This window comes from Musa acuminata, chromosome BXJ2-8 (assembly GCF_036884655.1).
Source record: "Musa acuminata AAA Group cultivar baxijiao chromosome BXJ2-8, Cavendish_Baxijiao_AAA, whole genome shotgun sequence".
In the NCBI taxonomy this organism is placed as follows: domain Eukaryota; kingdom Viridiplantae; phylum Streptophyta; class Magnoliopsida; order Zingiberales; family Musaceae; genus Musa; species Musa acuminata.
In genome coordinates, this window is record NC_088345.1 from 44677982 (window position 1) to 44697642 (window position 19661).

Below are 19661 nucleotides of genomic sequence, written 5' to 3' on the forward strand. Positions count from 1 at the left end.
TCAATTACATCTTTATCGGGAGATGCTTCACATTGTATAATACTTGCTACATGATCGATTTTGACTACATCCTTATCGAGGGACATTTCATGGCTAAATTTATGTCATTGTCACTTGATGTTTTATGATTGGATTCAATTGCATTTTTATCCGATGATTCTTCGTAACCAAATTTGACTACAATATTAGCATATGATGTTTCATGGCCGAATTCGATAGTAAGATTGCCAAAGGATACTTCATAGTCATATTCAACCATATCATTATTGTTTAATAATTTATGATTCATTTCAAAAGGGGGATGCTTTATGTCGAATTCAATATTGTTATTGTCATATGATATATGATAGATATTTCATGATCTTACATCTTTGTTATGATGTTTCATAGTCGAAATCAATCACATCATTATTATATAATATTTTATGGTTAAATTTAATCACATCCTTATTAGGAAATAGCTAAATTCAATCACGTCATTATTATTTGATGCTATGGTCGAATTTGATCGCATCCTTCTTATGAGATGTTTCACGATCAAATTCAGTTGCATCATCATTTTACGTTGCTTTACAATCAAATTTAAATTTAGTTGCATCATTATCAAAATAATACCACATACCTACATTCGATCGTGTTATTATCGTATGTTATTTTATGATCAAGTTTGATTATAATCTAGTTAGGAACGTTTCGGATTTGACAATGATATTGTCATATGATGCTTCCTGATTGGGTTTAACCATATCCTTGATAAAAGATACTTCTTAGTCGAATTTGGCTATGTCATCGTCGATGATATTTGAAGTCTAATTCTAATACATCCTTATCGAGGATGCTTCATAACCCGATTTGATCATTGTCATAACTATCTGCTTCAATTATGATGTTAAATTTAATTTGATCTTTGATAACTTATGATCATTGATTGATGATTGATTTTTTCCAAAGTCAATCAGAAGGTTTTATGTTAGCATTCAATTGAATCATTGGGATCTAAGGGGATCACAATCTCAATGATCGATCTTTAGTGATTGATTTATGGCCCATATGTCACTTTTTTAGTTGAAATGTCGACCAAACGAAGAGTTTGACGGTGGATATTTGATCTTCCTTTTCCTTTGTACTTTCTTATAAACTCAAAACTTAGATTTTTCTAAACTTAGATTTATGGCCCAAAATATATTTTTCTTCCTTATATTTTAGTGACTAATGTCATCTATTCTCTCTCATCACATAGTTTTTTTTTTCCTTCTTTTCTTTTTATGTTTGGAGTTTTGTTTCCTTATTTAAAGTACATTAGGTACACCTTGTTTATAAGATTATTGTGTTCATCAAGTTGAGTCAATATTCTAATTTTGTAGGATATCAAATTTATATTTTATGTTTATGAGATATCATAATATATTGGTTGTCTACCAAAGCCTAGCTTTGAAACTTACCACAAGTTTTGTAAGAGATTTGATAGATAGACTTATAAGAATTACATCCAACAAAGACTCTTTTAATACTTGAGTCAATAGAGATCGAAAGGATTCGAGAAAAAAAAGATGATATTAATACTTAAGTCAAAAAGGATTCAAAGGATTTAAAAATAAAGATGATATGATTTTCTTCGTGAGTCAGAGAATACACTTGGATATATCTTTCTACGTAAGTTGGAGTAACCATTAAGATTGAAGTGAGTAGTTAATTGAATGATAGGATGTTATAACTATGATATGATGGCTTATGTTGATATTAAGTGGTCTTGCTAAGGAGTTATTTGTAATCATCATATTATAGAAATGGAAAGAGTATGCCTTGATCTAATATCATCACCTTTGTTGTTTTGATCTAAAATTCATAGAGATGTAATACATTGACTACATTTTTCATCAAATAACTGTACATTACTTGTTATCATTATTATGTTATAGAAATGTGTTCATAGGTTGTAATAAAGTTCTAAATCAATTTTTACCATTACAACTTCCCAAATGTTAAATTTACTGAGAATCCAAATTTGGGTAGATGTGAAGAACTCAAATCTAAGATACTAAGCACATCAAATATTTTTCAATTGGAATATAAATCAGAGTCAAGTATCATAAACAAATAGCTCTCATTATTCTCAAAGTCCAAATCCAATTTAAACTCAAACTAATAACTATTATCATTATTATTATTTTTATTATATAAAAATATAAATGATATCATCAACGTCTTACATTTTTTTGTTGATTAAAAACTTGAATTGATTAAGCGATTAAATTTGATTAAAGAAGATGTAATAAATAAGGCGATTCGATTTTATTATCATTACCATGCTTTACTCGAGCCAATAATAATAGTTTAGGTATGACCATAATTAGGGGTTAATTATATATTTTACTCTCTGCTTAGTTAGGATCAGAGTTTTAAACTTTTAAAAATTATATTATGTCTTCATATTTTTAAAATTACTATAATTTATTTTATTTTTAAGAATGCTATTTGTTTCTTTGATGGAATCCTATGCACGCGATACGAATCGAATTGGCCAAAGGTAAAAATTATCATAAGCCTTTGGTACAAAAGGGGATTGGCTTTTCGTGTATTGGTACAAACAGGCAGCATTAAACGGAGGGGAGCAAGTTAGCAAAGGTGGTTTTGAGGGTGGAGACAGTGAACTTGTGAGGCTAATTAGCTCGCGAGGGCATCGGAGACGAGAGGTTGAGTGGCTGACGATAGGATGAGGGTGGTGGCATTAAGGGAGAAGATCAAGATTGTATCGTAGGCTATGGTTAGAGCAAAGGTGACGATTCAAGAGACTCGTTTTTTAATTAAATTAACTAATTTAAATTAATTTAATTTAAATTGGCTCAATGATCCAATTTTACAAATGACATCGGTTTAATTATATATATATATTTTTTGTATTACCTGATTGAATCAAGATTCCTAAATCAGTTTATTTTAAAAATATATATATTTTTAATTACTTAAAATTATAAATAGTTAATTGGTTAAATAGCAAAACTCGATGATAGATAGCTTTTCACTTTGGTGCCCATAGTGATATCAGAGAATTTCATTAAAAAAATAAAAGATGATATTATTAAAATTAAAATAAAATATAATGATTTTAAAACTGTGAGGATCCTAATATAATTTTTTAAAAATCCAATAATCTCAATGCTACAAAGGGTCAGGTCAAGCAGAGAGAAAAACATGTAATTAGCCCCCATAATTAATCTAAATATTAATGTGTCTACTATTGCATCAAACATGTATACATGATAAATGAAAATAATAATAATAATTTAATAATCTATTTATTGTGTATTTTCTCTACGAATTTCGGAATTTTACCCACCCTTTTCAGAAAATGTTTAGCCGCTAGATTTATTTATCCTCTTTTTCTTGTCTTCTCCTTTTGCTTTTAGTGCGGCAGCGTCCCCGTGACCATCCTTAAATAACATCGGCGCCTTCGCGGCCCTCCACTTGTACAGCTACTCCTCTCTCTCTCTGGCGTTCCTAAGAACTCTGAGGAGGACAATGGGGAAGAAGACGAGCTGGCTCTCGACTGTGAAGAAGGTCTTCAAGGCCAAGGACTCATCCTCTCCATCGAATCGCCGGGTAATGCCTCCCTCCCTCCTCCTCCTGCTCCATGAGTACCGTTCTTGACGCCAGCTGAGATGTTGGCTTTGCTGTTCTCTTCGTCGTGTGTGAGCAGAGGGATAGGGAAGCGGAGGCGGAGGAAAAGGAGACGGCGGCCGCGGACATAGTGTCGGTAGAGCACTTCCCGGCGGAGGCGTCGTCGGAGGCGACCAACCACGACGGCGGCGGCGGGTACTGGGGAGCGGATGAGGACGAGGACGATGCGGCGGAGCGGGAGCGGGAGCGGGCGATCGCGGAGGCGAAGAAGGCCGCGGCGGCTGCAGCCGAGGCGGCGGCCAGGGTGGTGCGGCTGGGGGGCTACGACCGGCCATCGAGGGAGGCGCGGGCGGCGGTCGTCATCCAGGCATTCTACCGCGGCTACTTGGTGAGCGCCACCACCACTCCTCGATCCCCCCCCCCTTGGCACCTACGTTCCCCACCACGCTCTCCCAAGTCGTAGCGTGAGATAACATCAAGTTAATAGTCATAGTAATAATAATAATCTCGAAGCAAATTAAATAACGGCAACATTTAGTCGTGATAAAAAACATTGTTTTTATTAGATAATTCTAACGATGAGTTAATTATAAAGGAATTTATCTTCCTTTTTCTATAACCTCTTATTAGAAAAATTCATTAGTTTTAGCCATCAAACACCAATAAAACCTTTGATTACACACTGCTCGGTTTCCAATTAGATATCAGAAAGGGTGGCATGTAACTTGTGATGCTAATCAAGTTGACAACGCAGCTGCGTTACGGAAGACACCAAACCACCCACGAAGTGGACAGGTTAACTTGGTCGAACAGGGAAAGGATAGATGATGAGTCTCACCTATAATATTTATCTTTGGAATTTGCACTAGATTGTGATGAGGTTGCAAACCCTGCATGACACGGCATGGAAAGGGGAAGGGAAAGGGAAAGGGAAAGGGAAAGGGTGGCCAATGCCCTACCAACTGAGTCACCGTCCATGTCGCAATAAACTTCAACCTAAAGTTGCACTGTGGGGTTACTCTCAACCCAACACCTCCATTTATTTCATGTTCTTGCGCAGTGATGCCCAAAGACTCCGTCGATGGGAACGCAAGATTGTATTGATTGCGATCGACTCGTTATTACTTGTTAAGGCCATGGTAGATTGATGAACCAGTGACAGCGGCGGCTGCGTTTACAGGCTCGCAGGGCGTTGCGAGCGCTGAGGGCGCTCGTGAAGCTGCAGGCGCTGGTGAGAGGCCACCACGTCCGGAAGCGGGCCCACGTCACCCTCCGCTGCATGCAGTCCCTCGTCCGCGTGCAGGCCCTCGCCCGCGCCCACCGCCTCCAGCTCGCCAGCCACCGCAACCTGCTCTTCTCCCCCTCCCCCACCACCGCCCCCGCCTACCATGACCCCTCCCACCTCCGCCACCTCGAGCGAGGAGCAGCACCGCCGGATCGCCTCCAAGACTTGTACTTCATGAAAGGAGGCGACGTCGGCGACGAAGTGGACGGGGGAGGCCATCGTCTCAGTGAGTGGGACGGGCGACAGCAGAGCTCGGATTCCATCACGGTCAACTCCCAGCGCAAGCTCGGTGCCGCTTACGATTACGCTTATCAGCTGGTATCGGTCTTCTGTGTCTCCCCTTCTCCCTTGGTTTTTTGCGCCACCCAAACTTCGCCGATGCTCGTACTTCTTTTGTCAAACCTCGCAGCCGGAGCATGAGAAGGTACAGTGGGGCTGGAACTGGCTGGAGAGGTGGATGGGCGCCCAGCAGTGGGGGCCCCAGCATGGCGCACCCCCGCCGCAGCCAGTGAGCTCCTACGTCACGGCCACCGCCATGGACGGCTTGTCGGAGAAGACGGTCGAGATGGATACCGGAAGAAGAAGCCCAGTCAACCCCACGCACTATTCCTACCGTCTCAGAGATGAACCGGCTCAGCCGGCGGCGGTTCCGAGCTACATGGCGGCCACGCAGTCGGCCAGGGCCAAGGTTCGAGCTCAGGTTCCGGTGGCCAAACCTCACGAGCCGAAGCGGAATGCCGCCACCAGGAGATCTCGAGCGAGGTCGGATAACGCTGCCGACTCGTCGAGCTCCAGCGGAGGGACGTCTACGACAATTAATCCGGCCGCCCGAAGCCCCAGCCACATGGGCGTGGCGCTTGGCATGCAGACAAGGCGGCACAGGGCGTACAGCCCTGATTCGAGCTGCGGCGGGCACGACCGCACGCCTTCGTCCGGTGGTCGGGGAAGGCTGACTGCTGTAAACGACTGAGGGCCAAATGCGTACAGGAGCAGAGGAAGAACACCGCAGCAACTCTTTGCATATCACTACGGCTGGATTGTGTGTATCTCGAAACCGTGCTTTGTATATTTTGAATAAGAGGGTGTGTCGTGGCTTAACGATGACGAATAAATGCAGTGACTGATGATCGAGATCGAGTGTGTCGTTTACCTCAGCAATTAAGACATTATCTCGAGTTGAAGCAGCCATTTGGGGGCTCTCTTTTGGTTTGCAGCGACTCTGCATCTTTTTCTTGGTTGATGATTGATATGCATTTGAAGATGGTTCCACTGCCTGAAAATTGATTAGTTGATGGTTTCTCAATCAGATCAATCTGCTCTTCCTTACAAGTTCATGATTTCTGATTTCTGATTTTTTGCTTGTGCTATTGCTGCATCAATATATTTGCATCAGACAAACAATGAGTAGTAATACAATCATGAGGTCCAAGAAATGGTGAGAGCCAGAATCCCATCTTACCAATTCAATGGAGAAGGATGTAGCATCATGATTGACCAACAAAAAATTGGATGGTTGCTTCATTCAATGGCAACAAGTCCTATGAAAACCTGGGTGGGTGGGAACAGTGGAAGGCTCAATGGCATGTGAGTTGATCTGTCCTGAAGACCAGCTTTAATAGAAGGGCATGTGTTGTTGTTGATTGTGTGGGAATGACAAGCACTTGGTTGTCTTCAATGGAGGACCATCAGGTGCACCTGGCATTGGCAAGCCATGTTTTGCCAGCTCAATGGAGTACTTTGAGTAAAGATGCAGTCAAAAAATCAAAACGGGGATAGATTAGAATCAAACACAAGATGGAAGCAAAAAGTAAAGAATGCTTGTTAAAGTAGTACAGAAACCAAAGATTTGATCTTCTGTCAAACTTCATGGCCCCATTTCTTCATTTGAAGACAAGCTCTTCTCTGGCAAAGAAAGAAGCCTGCAATTTTCCAATATGATATGCGTTTTATGTTCATATACAAAGTTCAAAAGGGCTCAACTTCCTCTATCAAGATTGAAAGCCAATTACCCTCCCTCCCTCTCTCTCTCTCTCTATCTCTCTCTCTGTGTCTGAAAAGGAAAGTCTATCATGTGCAGTTAAACAGTGTTGAGATTGAATTCCATATTAATTTCTGCAAACTAAAAGAATCCTATATATATATATATATATATATATATATATATATATATATATCACATATTCTCAAATGTTAATTAGGAAGTCATGTCAATTGATTCGATGAGAAACAAATCAAAGTTCATCTACTTTTTAAGAGGGGAGAGTGGGAACGCAAGCAAAGGAGCCCTCAAGTAGCTCCTTTTCAAGTGGGAAGCTGATGATGAGCTCCCTGCTCAGCCTGCTCCACCAAAAGGCTGAAAGGCTTTAAAGATGATCAACATGCCGTATAGCTGATGCTTTTGAAGCTTAAAAGGCCCGATTTTGAAGGTGACAGAGGCAACTAAAGAGAACAATAATACACCCCTCTTACCCTTTTTCTCATGCTGTTCTTGCTCTGGAGTCAGTGTGCTTGCTGCATCAGCTCACCAGTGTAGTGTGGCAGGGAAAAAGATCACATCCGCAAGGTCTCTCACCTTCCTGCCTTGCACTGCTTCGATCCTATCCTACTCCTGACATCAAAAACTGGACCTTGGCTTTGGTCGAGGGTATAGCAAAACAAGGTATATGCTTTCCCATCTCTGGGCCCTTTTAGTTTTCCTCTTGGGTTGGCATGGGAATTATGCAAGAATGAAGGGGGCGTTGCTGACTTTTGAAGTTCCTCATCTGCTTTTCCTTCTTCCTGCATCACAAGGTTTGTAGAGGAAGGAAGAGAGCAAATCGAGGTCTTTGCATCCATGGAGACCACATCTCCACCTTCCTCTTCTCTGTCTCCCATCCATCAGGAGATATCAAGCTCGGATGGCCTCCCTATCCAACAGAGCCTGCTTTTGTCAGAGAGTCTCAAGGTACTCACATTCCCATTGGTTTATAGCCACTGCACTGTGTCTTATGTGAGCGTAGAGGGAGACTAGATATAGATCTTTGGAATCCCCATTAGATGTTTATTCTGCAGATCTTGATTGTATTCTGCATTAAATATGCCATTTTTTTAGTCAAATGAGAGTTCTACCATGTTTGTTGTCCTCGAACGCATGTACATTATTAGTACATGGACATAAAATTAGACCTTGATTTCTTCCTTCTTGCTTCCTGGGTTTCAGGGATTGAGGAATATGCGGTCACAGTTATACTCTGCAGCAGCATATTTTGAACTATCTTACATCAACGATGACCAGAAAGAAATGTATGTTTGGATCAGCTTTTCTCTGATGGATGAGATTTGAAATGGTAGAAGCTTTCCTCCTAATTCGAAGCTACTCTGCAGATTGGTGACGAGTCTGAAGGATTATGCTGTCAAGGCCATTCTCAATGCTGTGGATCATTTAGGTTCAGTGTCGTGTAAGGTAAACAGTGTTGTCAGCGAAGAGGTTGATGAGGTCTCAGTAGCAGAATCTGAAGTGTCTTGCATCGAGCAGGTACCATTTGGTCGATTACCTTTTACCAATCATGCTTTAAGCGTAGGAACGCCTCGTCTCACCATTGTTCTACCGTTCCTGCTACAGAGACTTCGTACATGGCAAGCATCGATCGACCACGAAGGCCTTTCTCAGCAATCTCTCTCGCTTAGACCTCCCAAGTATCACGAGCGCTACATTCTGCCAGGCAAACTTACTGCATCCATCTGCAATAATGCAGTCATCATTCTGGATATTGCTTGGATTGGATGACTAGTAATACTGCATTTTCTTCTCTTTCTGCTGTGATTAGGTGAATTTATGGATGAAGGATTTCATCCACCCGAGGACAATGACAAATTACAGCAGCATCAGACTGGTATAGTTCTAATTTTCGTATCATATGAATGAATATATATGGCTGAGAAAACATAAGAACATTTTGATCATTTCGCAAGCTTGTTCAGCAATCGGGCGTAGCACATCTCCGATCAGGTAAATGTCATTCCCCATTTAAGGATGCTGGAAGTGTTGAATCCGAGTCCAGATTGGTGAAGTTTAATGATGAGCATTTGGTGCTACATGTAGGAATGTTCCTTCACGATCCACTTCTCCTTCGACAAGAGAACACTACTCATCACCTTCTCGCAGCAGACGTTCGACTTCACCTTCACCACAAGCAGAGAAGATCTCTTCCGAGGGTACTCTCTAACTGGAATTGGCTAATACTGTTTTCATTAAGTTGAGATGCATATGATTCGTAGTTTCATCTTTTTAATCTAGAGAAAAGATCAACCTCGCCGCTTGGAGCTTCTAATCCACTTGCACGAACAAGATCGGCAGCAAATAGACCAACCGTTCCCAAGTCATCGAAGCAGGTGGGATGATTTGGTTCCTTCTTCTGTGGTCTTTTCGTCGCAAATGATCACATATGAGAAAAGAAAAAGAAAGAGTTCTTCCACGATTGACGACTATTCTCTTCTATTGGTGAAATTGCAGTCTCATCTGGAGTCCCAAAATTCACTTCCAAAAAGCTTGCGTGCTGAACGCAAAGAGACTCCGAACAAGAAGAGAGGCTTTCTCAAGTCCCTGCTCAAGCGGAATAGGTCATGGATGGACGACTCTCTGTACAGCTACTTGGATGAATATTAAGCAAGTTCACACATGTACAAAATAGAAAATGTTTTATGCAAGCATGTCCTTCATTTTTGCTGGTTAGATGGAAAGCATTGGTTTTTATGGATTGTATGTTAGAGACATGCATCTTTGTGGAAGGCAGCGACACTGTCTCGAGTTATTTGAGCCAAATCTTTGTACTCTCAAGTTGTCAGCTGCAGGAGAAGAAATGGAGGGGGGAGAAGTTCCAGTTTACCAATCCATGTTTCAAACAAAGCCAGTGAGATTTTGCAGCAAAATGGTGACACTGAACATTGTCGAATAATGAAGCTAAATACTCCAATATGAAAGTAACAGTGCGACAAGATAAAAATGTAGAGAAGCCAGAGCTAGAGGGATTTGTTTGTCATGACAAAGTAAGGTTCGAATGTAGTGAAAACGCCCTCACAGGGCGTGACAGACTCTTTTGAGAGACGATGTATCTCCGGGTGGCTTATATCATCACTTTTTCTTTCTTCCTCCCTTTCCGGATTTTGAAGGTCCTGCAGCAGTTGAAGTGTTGACGGGCTCCTGCTTCTTGGTCCTTCCATGGTGCTTCGGGATTAACTCTGCGATCCTCAGCATCAGTTGCTTCTCTGTAGTATGTCGACACCCAATAAGTCCATTGACAAGACAAAATGAGAAGAAAACCAATAGGTTGAACATTTGGCAATGATAATCCAAAAATTAACAACATCCAGACCGAAGTTCTCTAGCATGAAATACACTTTGTCGACCGCCAACAAGGGTAAGGATTGAATCATCTCATTCTGTTCATGTACTGGCCTCAAGATTGCATCTCATTATCAAAGGCATGTTGTGTGTGCTTATTATTAAATCTTTTATCTTTTCTACTCAGTACTATATATAAATAATTATATATAGTTGGGATATTCTCACTTCTTGTTGTAAGTACAAGCGGATCTTGTTATAGTGGCAACCATGCCAACCGCCATAAACTTTGAAACCACAGAAACACTTGTCGCAATGCAGTAGTTGTAAGCCCGAAACACCATTGTGGCCAAGATGGTGATTGCTATCACGGACAATTCTTAGATAGATGAGTTCACTCCTATAAGATCCTTGAACCTACTATTGGCAATTAAAAGACCACAGCATACAGAAAAATCAACAATCTCATTAGCCTTTTTCTCTCTCAAATCTTCTTCATTCCTGCCGAACATGGCAATCACACCTCCTGCTGTGAATACTTGTTTCATATCTCATAATGAAATATTCTTTAAATTTTCCTGTCTATCTCAAAGAAAGAAGAACACCAGTGTTGTAAACATCATCTCAATCACTGACCTAACAGTCTATTTTTTTTCTAAAAATTAAAATCTTCCTCAATAGTCAAATACTCTAGCACATTAGCATGTAAATTTTCAGTTTTCTTTGTCATCTATAAAATGAATGTTGAAAATTTTCTCTTCCCATCACTAGCATCTATTTTTACTACAACCCATATTCCTAACATTGTTCATACTGAGCTTTCATTCTATTGTTATATGTTTCACATTGATTTAGGGATACCTTAAGTATATGGTCTTCCAGATAAAACCTTTTCTTCTATCTTAGAAGAGTTAAATTGTCCTTTCCAATGACATAAAAAAGAATAATCTGAAGATCATCGGATGTCTAAAACATTTAATTCAACATTCTTAAGTAACATTTATAACACAGTTGGCATAACTGGCTAGGACAATGACATTTTTATACTACATGAATAGGGAATAGGATAATACACTATGCAGAAGACTCTGGATATAAAGATCCTTACTTGAATCGATTTCAGAATTCCAGAGAGATCCATCTTCTCTTTTAAGCTGGACTCTGACCCTCCCCCTTTGCATGAAGTCCCGAGGATACGCCTTGTCTAACTGCAAACATTTGAAGGCATCTACAGATCAACAAAGCAAGATGTAACAATAGTTTGCAACCTCAGTGCGACCAAGGCAGAAGCGGGAATTGTAAGTTGGCACACCTCGATAGCAAATGGAATCTTGAGATAGCTGCAGCAATCACCAATCTCAATGCAAGTGGGATTCTCGCATGCTTTTGTGGCACTAATCCTGCGGCCTTCAGCAACTGTCTTCTTTGAGTTAATGTAGACCGGGTATATGACATTCCATTTCTTTATATTGGCTGGGTCAATCTGCATTTTTCACTCAACAAGGAGCGATCTGAGAGCACATAGAGAACAAATTCAAATTGTGCTTAACCCACTCTGTGTTATCTCTATGACCATGCAAAAAGTCCCCTAAATATAACAAATTTAGTCAATAAAGAAAGGCAAATGAATTGTCATGAGCATATCACGCATCTCACATCGAACTGTAGAAATTAGGACAAAGTAAACCAAAAGTAGATGAGATGGATCTCTTAATTGCTATGACATGTTAATAAAGAACAATTTTGTATCATCAATGCACATGGACAGGGAACAACTAATTCATCTGACCGAAACATCCTAATTCCAAACGGAAAAAAGAAGTAGAACTAATACAACGGTAGATCGCTTCAAAATTCAGTCTTGTCACACAAGAAGCAATAATTTTCAGAGAAGGCGCAGGACAGATCAAATCGAGGCCCTTCTGTATCGAAAGAACGCGGTCTTTCAGAGAGAAACGTCCATGTTAGGGTTTGGAGAGCACATCACAGATTCAATCAAAAAAGAGAAGAAAAATGCAAGAAGATTGGTCCCTATAGGAACAAGAACCCATACGTAATCAATTGGCGAGGGTTTCCGTCGATGCAAAAACTGGGACTTGGATCGGTCTCCTTTCTTCGATCCAGATGCCACGATTTTTCCTTCGAGTTCCCTTCCTCGCTCCGATTTCTACTCCTCTTCTTTCTAGACAGAAGAAAACAGGAGACAAAAAAAGACTCCGGGAAGAAGGAACAGAAGAGAGAGGGAGAGGAGGGCAACCTGGCGGTGGGTTTGATAACGTCAGACCAATACTTAACGGCACGTTAGACTTGACGGCGTTAGATACGAAGGAGATGGAATAATTAACGGTGTTATGTGGAATCGAGCTGAGGATTACATATTGTGTTGATAAGTTGGGATGCTATTTAATTTGAGGATTACATTTCGCAAGCACTTAGGCCTATTTATTTATGATCGACATTAATAACCCACAGCTCACATCAGTAGTTAAATTTTTTTTCTTTTGATCTAAACTCTTACTCTTTTGAGAGTAGAAGAACAAGAAAGAAAAAAAAAAATACGACGATATCAGACTTGTTTTTATTTTTTTTTAATTAGAGAGATTTTTTTATGTAAATCTTGATGTTTTATGTGATTGTGGTTTTCGTTTAATTCTTCTGTTAGTATTTGTTCGTATATAAGTTTTTTTTATCCTATCTTCGATAAGATTAAATATCTGTGAACAATGTATTGTTCATGATCAAATACCCTATATTTATTAAACCTTAGTGTATCTTGTAAACAAGATGTAGATGCTTAATTGGCATGGCTGCATCGAAGCAAAGAGTAATCAGTGATCCTCCATTCATGTGTTTGCAGCAGTCAAACAGAGTGCGTGTTTGCAGCAATCTGAATCTGCCTGTCCGCAATCGAAGGATGTGTCAGGTTAAGTTGGACGTCTTCTTTGAAAGCAACATTGTAATTGAGATTATTCTTTTCCTCGAGTATGCAATCGTTACAGACATGGAACGCATGCTCAGGTGTTCTCCGACAAACAAGCGAAAGACGCAGTCGAGCAAGATATCATGTATCGGGAGAGAGCGGAAATCCAATTCCATGGCGGCTGGTGGGGAAAGCAACAAGCAATGTGCTTCCGATAACTCCGATCCCGACGGGTAGAGCCGACAGGACCTGCCGCGTCTCCTCGGACGGCGTCGGGTAGAAGCACGACGCCACGTTCTTGTCGAGCAACGCCACCGCCGCGAACACCAGCAGCGAGGTGAAGGCGTGCAGCAAGTCCACCAAGCGGAGTCGGTAGCCCGCGGCAAGCTCCGGCGGCAGCGGTTTCAGGCCGTCGATGACCCATAAGCCCTTGAGCGTGGCGAGGCCGTAGCGGACCCGCCCTGTGGCTTCGTCGCGGAAGCTGTCGGTGAAGCTGAGGAGGCAGCACGAGAGGGCGCAGAGAGCCAGGAGGCAACTCGCCATGACCCGGTTCGCGTCGGTGCAGCGGCCCTGGTTGGTCAAGACGGGGGAGAGGACTTGGAAGGCGAGCGCCGTCCCCGTCGGGAGGTGGTTGGCGAGGTGGGCGGTGCTGCGGTAGGCCTTCTGAATCAAGTTCGGTGGATCGTCGACCGATGATTCCTCATATTTTATGAGAGGCTGCTTCTCCTGGTCATCTTCTGCCGCATGAGTTGCCATTTTCTTCTCTTTCCTCGCGGCCTCCTCCTCCCCTGGAACTCGATTCCAACAACGACATATGCAGCATGTCACTCCAGCCAGTCGTACATAAAGCAGGGATAGGAGGAATCGCTTGCAGGCAGGATTTATCACCATGATTGATTCGGCTTGTGTTTTGCATTAGAATTTTTTTTTGGGTTGAACTTAGAACGCGTTGCAAGTAAAGTATTTTTTTTCTTTTAATGAAATACTGCTGTTTGGACGCAAGACAAGTAAAAGCATAAAATATGTAATATATTATATTAAATATGAAAATAAATCTTTTATATGATTCAAATCAAATAATTAGATCTGAAAATATATCTAAGGGAATTTTTCATAACTGAGATAACTCTCTATTCCTCTTCCTGTTTATATACAAGCAAGAGTCGACTATCTAGAATAAGTTATTAGGAGATTTTTTTATTAACTAAAATATTTTTTATTAAAATTTAATTAATTATATTATATATATCTTATCAAATTATAAAAGATCATGAAATCTAACATAATCGTGTGACTAAATAGGAGCATTCAATTCTTACCCAAACTAAATATTGGCATGACATGTTTCATTCTCGAGTAACAATGAGACGAAAACTTGACGTAGCACAATGTTGATAAGTGAGATTAAATTCCTCCCCCATTTTGCAGAGGAAAAGCAGATGGGCACTTACTTTGTGCTCGCGCACTCGCTCGCTTGCTTGCCGACGAAGGCTGGCCTCCGATTCCGACCGCTTTACGTTGGTGGGCGACTGACGAAAACCGCCGACCACCAAAGTCGATGGACCACCCGAGTCGTCCCTTCGTATAGGAATCGGATTCCAGCCATGGCGAGAGGCAATTGCAATTGCCCATCAGTTCAGTATCCGTGTTGCTGTTTTGTCTTCTCTCTCTCTCTCTTCTTTTTTTGTACGGAAACGAAAAGAAACAGTTCAAAGCCGAAAGAAAGAGAAAGGTGAAAGAGAGCAGAAAAGAAAATAAACTGCTCGAATGGGACAGCAGGTGCTTTGCTGATGAAGTAAGAAAATAACAGTGACAAAAGTGATGGAAAAAATTCATATATGACATGAAGATTCAGAGATGAAACATATCGATTATAATAAAACACATCATTTTCTGGTCAAAAAAAATTTATGTGGGAGACATTACTTATGAATAGAAACATCTGTTTCCAACATCCAACGAAAGATGAAGACTCGAGTGTTAAGTAAGTTGAAGACTGTCTATATATATGTGCTGCGCGAGAAGCCCGGCTCCTGCAACAACAGGAGGAGAGAGTGCAGAGTAAGGTGCTCCAATATGGCCGCGCTTGCTTCTTCCTACAACCAACGCATCCGCCCCCTCCTCGATGCCGTCGACCGCCTGCGCCACCTCAACGTGATGCAGGAGGGCATCGAGCTGCCCACCATCGTGGTCGTGGGCGATCAGTCCAGCGGCAAGTCGAGCGTCCTCGAGTCCATCGCCGGCATCAGCCTGCCGCGTGGGCAGGGCATCTGCACCCGCGTTCCCCTCATCATGCGCCTCCAGAACGACCCCTCCGCCCAGGAGCCCCATCTGCAGCTCGAGTACCAGGGCAAGGTCGTCACCACCTCCGAATCCGCTGTTCCAGACGCCATCAACGCGGCCACCAACGAGATCGCCGGCACCAGCAAGGGCATCTCCGACGCTCCCATCACCCTCATCGTGAAGAGGAAGGGCGTCCCTGACCTCACCATGGTGGACCTGCCCGGCATCACCCGCGTCCCCGTCCACGGCCAGCCGGAGAACATCTACGAGCAGATATCGCAGATCATAATGAAGTACATCACACCCAAGGAGAGCATCATCCTCAATGTCCTCTCCGCCACCGTCGACTTCCCCACCTGCGAGTCCATCAGGATGTCCCAGCGGGTGGACAAGTCCGGGGAGCGCACCCTCGCCGTCGTCACCAAAGCCGACAAGGCGCCAGAGGGACTGCTCGAGAAGGTGACGTCCGACGACGTGAACATCGGCCTCGGCTATGTCTGCGTCCGCAACCGCGTCGGCAACGAGACGTACGAAGAAGCTCGAGATGAGGAGATGAAGCTCTTCAAGGAACATCCTCTGCTTTCCTGCATTGACAAGTCCATCGTCGGAGTCCAGATGCTCGCTCAAAAGCTGACGCAGATCCAGACGGCGAGCATCGCCAAGTGCCTGCCCGACATCGCCAAGAAGATCAACGACAAGCTTAACCGTAACATCGTGGAGCTCGAACAAATGCCACAACACCTCTCCACCATCGCCGACGCTGTGCGGGTTTTCATGCGCATCCTGGGTGCCTCGAAGGAGTCGCTGACGAAGCTACTCATACGAGGAGACTTCGAAGAGTTCTCTGACGACGTGGACATGCACGCCACAACACGCGTTGCCGACATGCACATTCACTACGCCGACCAACTTCCTTCTCAGTGTCCTACTACCGGTGACAAGTTCCTGATGGAGGAGATCTATGTCTTGGAGGAGGTGATGGGCATCGGGCTTCCCAACTTTCTACCTCCCACCGCCTTCCACACCATTCTGAAGAGGAAGATCAAGATGGTCGCGGACGCCCCTCACCAATTAGTCCTCGAGGTATGGGGTTACGTCGAGGATGTGGTGGTTCGGGTGCTGCTGCTGCAATCCCAAAACTTCCCGCAGCTTCAATCTTCAATCAGGGTAGCAGCACAAGACGTCGTCAACAAGATGAGGCGGAAATCTCTGGCGTTTGTCCAGGAGATCATAGAAATGGAGATGACCGCCAACTACACTTGGAATACCGAATACATCAAGACATGGACGGAATTGATGGATGGCCAGCGAGATTTCAAGGCGGTCATCGATGATCACAGTCGATCGACCATGTTGGAGCTCAGTGGTTTCGGGACAGTGGACGTCTGCCATCTGAGGCCTTACGGGGGGATGGCAGTCCAGGCCTTCGACTTGAGAACCAGGTTGATGGCATACTGGAAGTGTGTCCTGCTGAGGCTGGTGGATGGAATGGCCCTGCACATACTCTACACCATCAAGTGCTTGGTGGAGAACGAGATAGAGGTGGAGATCATGAACAACCTGGTTGGGGAAGGCATGACCGGCCTGCAGCGAATGATGGAGGAGACCGCCACCATTGCAGCTAAGCGGGAGAGGCTCCGCAAGAGCATCACTCTGCTAAAGGAGTCCAAGGATGTACTGGCACAGATAAATGATCGCATATACAGCGGGTAGCTGCTGTTGGTGGTGCTCCGTATTTTGTTTTCGCTCGGCTGCTGCTGTGGTAGTATGATGGTGTATCGTCGTCCTCGTTAGTCTCCAATATGTTTAGGGGGCATAAGTATCATATAATCTTATAGCTTCGTTTGTCTTCCATGGCTTGGCCATCCTTGTGCTCTGTTTCAGCACACAATCTTCACTTTGCATTTAGCGCTGCACTTCTGCAGCAAGGTTATGTATTCAGTCGTAATATATCATAGGCTCTTCCGTATATCCAGTCTCACTAAATCATGTGTTGGTTTGGTAGCCAATCAAACGATTCAGGTTCTTAGTTAATGCAAGATCTATCATAACACCTCCTTCCCCAACTTAAACCTATCATAACACTTGAATCAAACTCAGATATATATATATATATATATAATCCTCGTCTAATTAAACCTGATTAGTGGAAATTATAAGCCGATTTAAACAGATTCATCGAAAATAAATTGAAGCCTTAAACAGAAGATGATGCCTATTCCAGTTGATGTATGACTTCCAGCTGGAGCGGTGTCTACTTATCTTATGCAAGACTCAAGTTCAGATTTCCCTAGAATTATATTACAGCAGTCGCAGAACAAATAAGCATATGTAGATCGATAATCCAAGAGAAAACATGTTCGCTTGGCATATGAAACAGTTATATCAGTTGATGATACACAATCCATGGAAACAAACAGATGCAAGAGAACTATGCTTTCAATAAAGAATAAGAAAAAAAGACCGTGCTTTCCTACAACCTACAAAACCTCCATGGTAACCAGTGTTCTTGAGCCTTATCTCCATGAAGGGCCTTCCTCGAGCTTTACAGAAGAAATGCCACACGAAAATTAAAGATCGTAGAGATGAACGAGTGGCTAATCTTAGCAACAACCGGTTTTCTTGACAGCTCGCACATCATCATCATCATCTTCGATGTTGAGTTTTATGGTCTGTCCTCCAGGCAAAGCTGCAGGATCAGCACCCACACCAAGCACCTTCTTGTTGCTGACTACGTGGTGGATCTGCGTCAACACTCGGGTGAAGGCATTCTCCACGTTGGTCGAGTCGAGGGCAGATGTCTCCATGAAGAAGAGCCTCTCCCTTTGAACGAAGGCCTGTGCCTCCTCCACTGAGACCGCCCTGATGTGACCCAAGTCTGCCTTGTTGCCCACAAGCATGACGACGAGGTTTGCATCCGTGTGATTCCGCAGTTCCCGCAACCACCTCTCCGCGTTCTCGAAGGTGACATGGCGAGTCACATCGTAGACGACGAGCGCAGCAGCAGATCCTCTATAATATGCATTAGTGATTGCTCGATATCTGTAGAAACAAGCATCAACAGGACAGAGAGAAACATTCATATTCGCATTCTAGTCAAGCTACGGTAGCAGCAGTACGTACACAAATTAAAAGAAAGGTGCGAGATGATACCTAAAGATAAGATCCGAAAACAATGGCATGAAGTGGTGGACAGTGGAGCAGAGGACATGTAAAGGTGAATGTTTGTTCTAGTGCAAGATATGCTAGCAACTATTAGTAGCAGTAAGTATTTCCTGCATTTCCACAAGCACATCTCACACGCTCTTCGTCCTTCTGATGCGAAAAGATCATAGCCTCGTGATTGGTTTGCTACCATAATGCCTAATATGATATCTTTCGAGGATTCACCTACTGAGACTTGATCTTTGACCTTCTACTGAAAGGAAGAAAAAGAAGCTTATCGCCGATGCATGTTCCAAATCCAATGCATGCCTACAAGGAAATTTATCTGGCTATGGACAGACATGATAACATTCGATCCAAGAGAAACCAACAAGGGGAATAAAAAATCTCAAGTATTGTTTTGTTGGTTTGACCTCACAAGTAGAATCGGGCATCTAACTTATAATTCCGGTCAAGGCTAAGCAGTACTCAACTTGTGATGTTCAACCTACATAGACTTGGAACTTGTGCAATCATGAGCGAACGAGGTGGATATCATGCAGGGCGAGGTGAATGACCAGGCCAATGGAGGCAAACGGGAAGGCAAGGGAGGTGGCCTTGTTCTGACCTTTCTTGGCCGGCGGTGTCCCAGATCTGGGCCTTGATGAGCTTGTTGTCGACATGGATGGTGCGGGTGGCGAACTCGACGCCGACGGTGGACTTGGACTCCAAGCTGAACTCGTTGCGGGCGAAGCGGGATAGCAGGTTGGTCTTCCCCACCCCGGAATCCCCTATCAACACCACCTTGAACAAGTAGTCGTAGTCCTCGTCCGCCATGTACGCCATTCTTCTCCTCCGACGCGCCTCTCCTCTCCTCTCCTCTCTTCTCTCTCTTTCGGGCTCTTTTTGGGAGTTGTGTTTATATCCAAAGGAGAGAAGGAAAGAGATAGAGAAAGAGAGGAAGAATGAGGAGGAAGATGGACCGACGAATTGCCAAGCTCGACGACGGAGGCGATGTCTCGGTGGAATATGGAACGAGGCGGACGAAGTCTCTTCACGATTGGCAGCTCACGTGGGAATCCGTTCCTCGC

The 19661-nt window shown here is 43.2% G+C and overlaps 6 protein-coding genes across 7 annotated transcripts; 3 read left to right on the forward strand and 3 right to left on the reverse strand.

Moving 5' to 3' along the window:
• The first annotated feature begins 3473 nt into the window (after window positions 1–3473).
• On the forward strand, window positions 3474–6091 carry LOC135619610 (protein IQ-DOMAIN 21-like). The gene is made up of 4 exons (XM_065121779.1): window positions 3474–3600; window positions 3698–4006; window positions 4799–5221; window positions 5313–6091. Exons 1-4 carry the CDS (start codon window positions 3520–3522, stop codon window positions 5871–5873), a joined length of 1374 nt encoding a protein of 457 aa, XP_064977851.1. The 5' UTR covers window positions 3474–3519; the 3' UTR covers window positions 5874–6091.
• Window positions 6092–7119: 1028 nt separating this feature from the next.
• LOC135619611 (probable protein ABIL3) lies at window positions 7120–9577 on the forward strand. Of its 2 annotated transcripts, XM_065121780.1 has the most exons (11): window positions 7120–7329; window positions 7445–7562; window positions 7694–7847; window positions 8103–8185; window positions 8267–8417; window positions 8505–8604; window positions 8710–8775; window positions 8855–8891; window positions 8985–9097; window positions 9180–9274; window positions 9396–9577. In XM_065121780.1, the coding sequence occupies exons 3-11, from the start codon at window positions 7737–7739 to the stop codon at window positions 9546–9548; spliced, it is 909 nt and encodes a 302-aa protein (XP_064977852.1). In that variant the 5' UTR covers window positions 7120–7329; window positions 7445–7562; window positions 7694–7736; the 3' UTR covers window positions 9549–9577. The 2 variants fall into 2 exon arrangements, with proteins under 2 accessions (XP_064977852.1, XP_064977853.1); XM_065121781.1 differs by having other exon boundaries at window positions 7120–7562; window positions 8864–8891.
• Window positions 9578–9826: 249 nt separating this feature from the next.
• Window positions 9827–12474, reverse strand: LOC103995044 (signal recognition particle 19 kDa protein). Its single transcript, XM_009415535.3, has 4 exons — window positions 12277–12474; window positions 11536–11734; window positions 11332–11431; window positions 9827–10147 (listed from the first exon to the last, which is right to left on the reverse strand). The coding sequence occupies exons 2-4, from the start codon at window positions 11710–11712 to the stop codon at window positions 10014–10016; spliced, it is 411 nt and encodes a 136-aa protein (XP_009413810.1). The 5' UTR covers window positions 11713–11734; window positions 12277–12474; the 3' UTR covers window positions 9827–10013.
• Window positions 12475–13156: 682 nt separating this feature from the next.
• LOC103995042 (protein DMP4) lies at window positions 13157–14003 on the reverse strand. Its single transcript, XM_009415532.3, has one exon. It carries the CDS (start codon window positions 13897–13899, stop codon window positions 13285–13287), a length of 615 nt encoding a protein of 204 aa, XP_009413807.2. The 5' UTR covers window positions 13900–14003; the 3' UTR covers window positions 13157–13284.
• Window positions 14004–15141: 1138 nt separating this feature from the next.
• Window positions 15142–17395, forward strand: LOC103995041 (dynamin-related protein 4C-like). Its single transcript, XM_009415530.3, has one exon. The coding sequence runs from the start codon at window positions 15220–15222 to the stop codon at window positions 17137–17139; it is 1920 nt and encodes a 639-aa protein (XP_009413805.3). The 5' UTR covers window positions 15142–15219; the 3' UTR covers window positions 17140–17395.
• Window positions 17396–17847: 452 nt separating this feature from the next.
• On the reverse strand, window positions 17848–19659 carry LOC135619612 (ras-related protein RABA1f-like). Its single transcript, XM_065121782.1, has 2 exons — window positions 19199–19659; window positions 17848–18468 (listed from the first exon to the last, which is right to left on the reverse strand). Exons 1-2 carry the CDS (start codon window positions 19414–19416, stop codon window positions 18030–18032), a joined length of 657 nt encoding a protein of 218 aa, XP_064977854.1. The 5' UTR covers window positions 19417–19659; the 3' UTR covers window positions 17848–18029.
• Window positions 19660–19661: the final 2 nt, after the last annotated feature.

Bases quoted from the DNA above. Each gene is read 5' to 3' on its own strand.
- LOC135619610 (XM_065121779.1), top strand. From the start codon at position 3,520: ATGGGGAAGAAGACGAGCTGGCTCTCGACTGTGAAGAAGGTCTTCAAG. The intron at 3,601-3,697 runs GTAATGCCTCCC...GTGTGTGAGCAG, and splicing joins CCTCTCCATCGAATCGCCGG to AGGGATAGGGAAGCGGAGGC. The intron at 4,007-4,798 runs GTGAGCGCCACC...CTGCGTTTACAG, and splicing joins CATTCTACCGCGGCTACTTG to GCTCGCAGGGCGTTGCGAGC.
- LOC135619611 (XM_065121780.1), top strand. From the start codon at position 7,737: ATGGAGACCACATCTCCACCTTCCTCTTCTCTGTCTCCCATCCATCAG. The intron at 8,776-8,854 runs GTATAGTTCTAA...TCATTTCGCAAG, and splicing joins ATTACAGCAGCATCAGACTG to CTTGTTCAGCAATCGGGCGT. The intron at 9,275-9,395 runs GTGGGATGATTT...GTGAAATTGCAG, and splicing joins TTCCCAAGTCATCGAAGCAG to TCTCATCTGGAGTCCCAAAA.
- LOC103995044 (XM_009415535.3), bottom strand. From the start codon at position 11,712: ATGCAGATTGACCCAGCCAATATAAAGAAATGGAATGTCATATACCCG. The intron at 11,432-11,535 runs GTGTGCCAACTT...AAATGTTTGCAG, and splicing joins AGATTCCATTTGCTATCGAG to TTAGACAAGGCGTATCCTCG. The intron at 10,148-11,331 runs GTAAGGATCTTT...GACATACTACAG, and splicing joins GAATTCTGAAATCGATTCAA to AGAAGCAACTGATGCTGAGG.
- LOC103995042 (XM_009415532.3), bottom strand. From the start codon at position 13,899: ATGGCAACTCATGCGGCAGAAGATGACCAGGAGAAGCAGCCTCTCATA.
- LOC103995041 (XM_009415530.3), top strand. From the start codon at position 15,220: ATGGCCGCGCTTGCTTCTTCCTACAACCAACGCATCCGCCCCCTCCTC.
- LOC135619612 (XM_065121782.1), bottom strand. From the start codon at position 19,416: ATGGCGTACATGGCGGACGAGGACTACGACTACTTGTTCAAGGTGGTG. The intron at 18,469-19,198 runs GTCAGAACAAGG...TTGTTTCTACAG, and splicing joins GACACCGCCGGCCAAGAAAG to ATATCGAGCAATCACTAATG.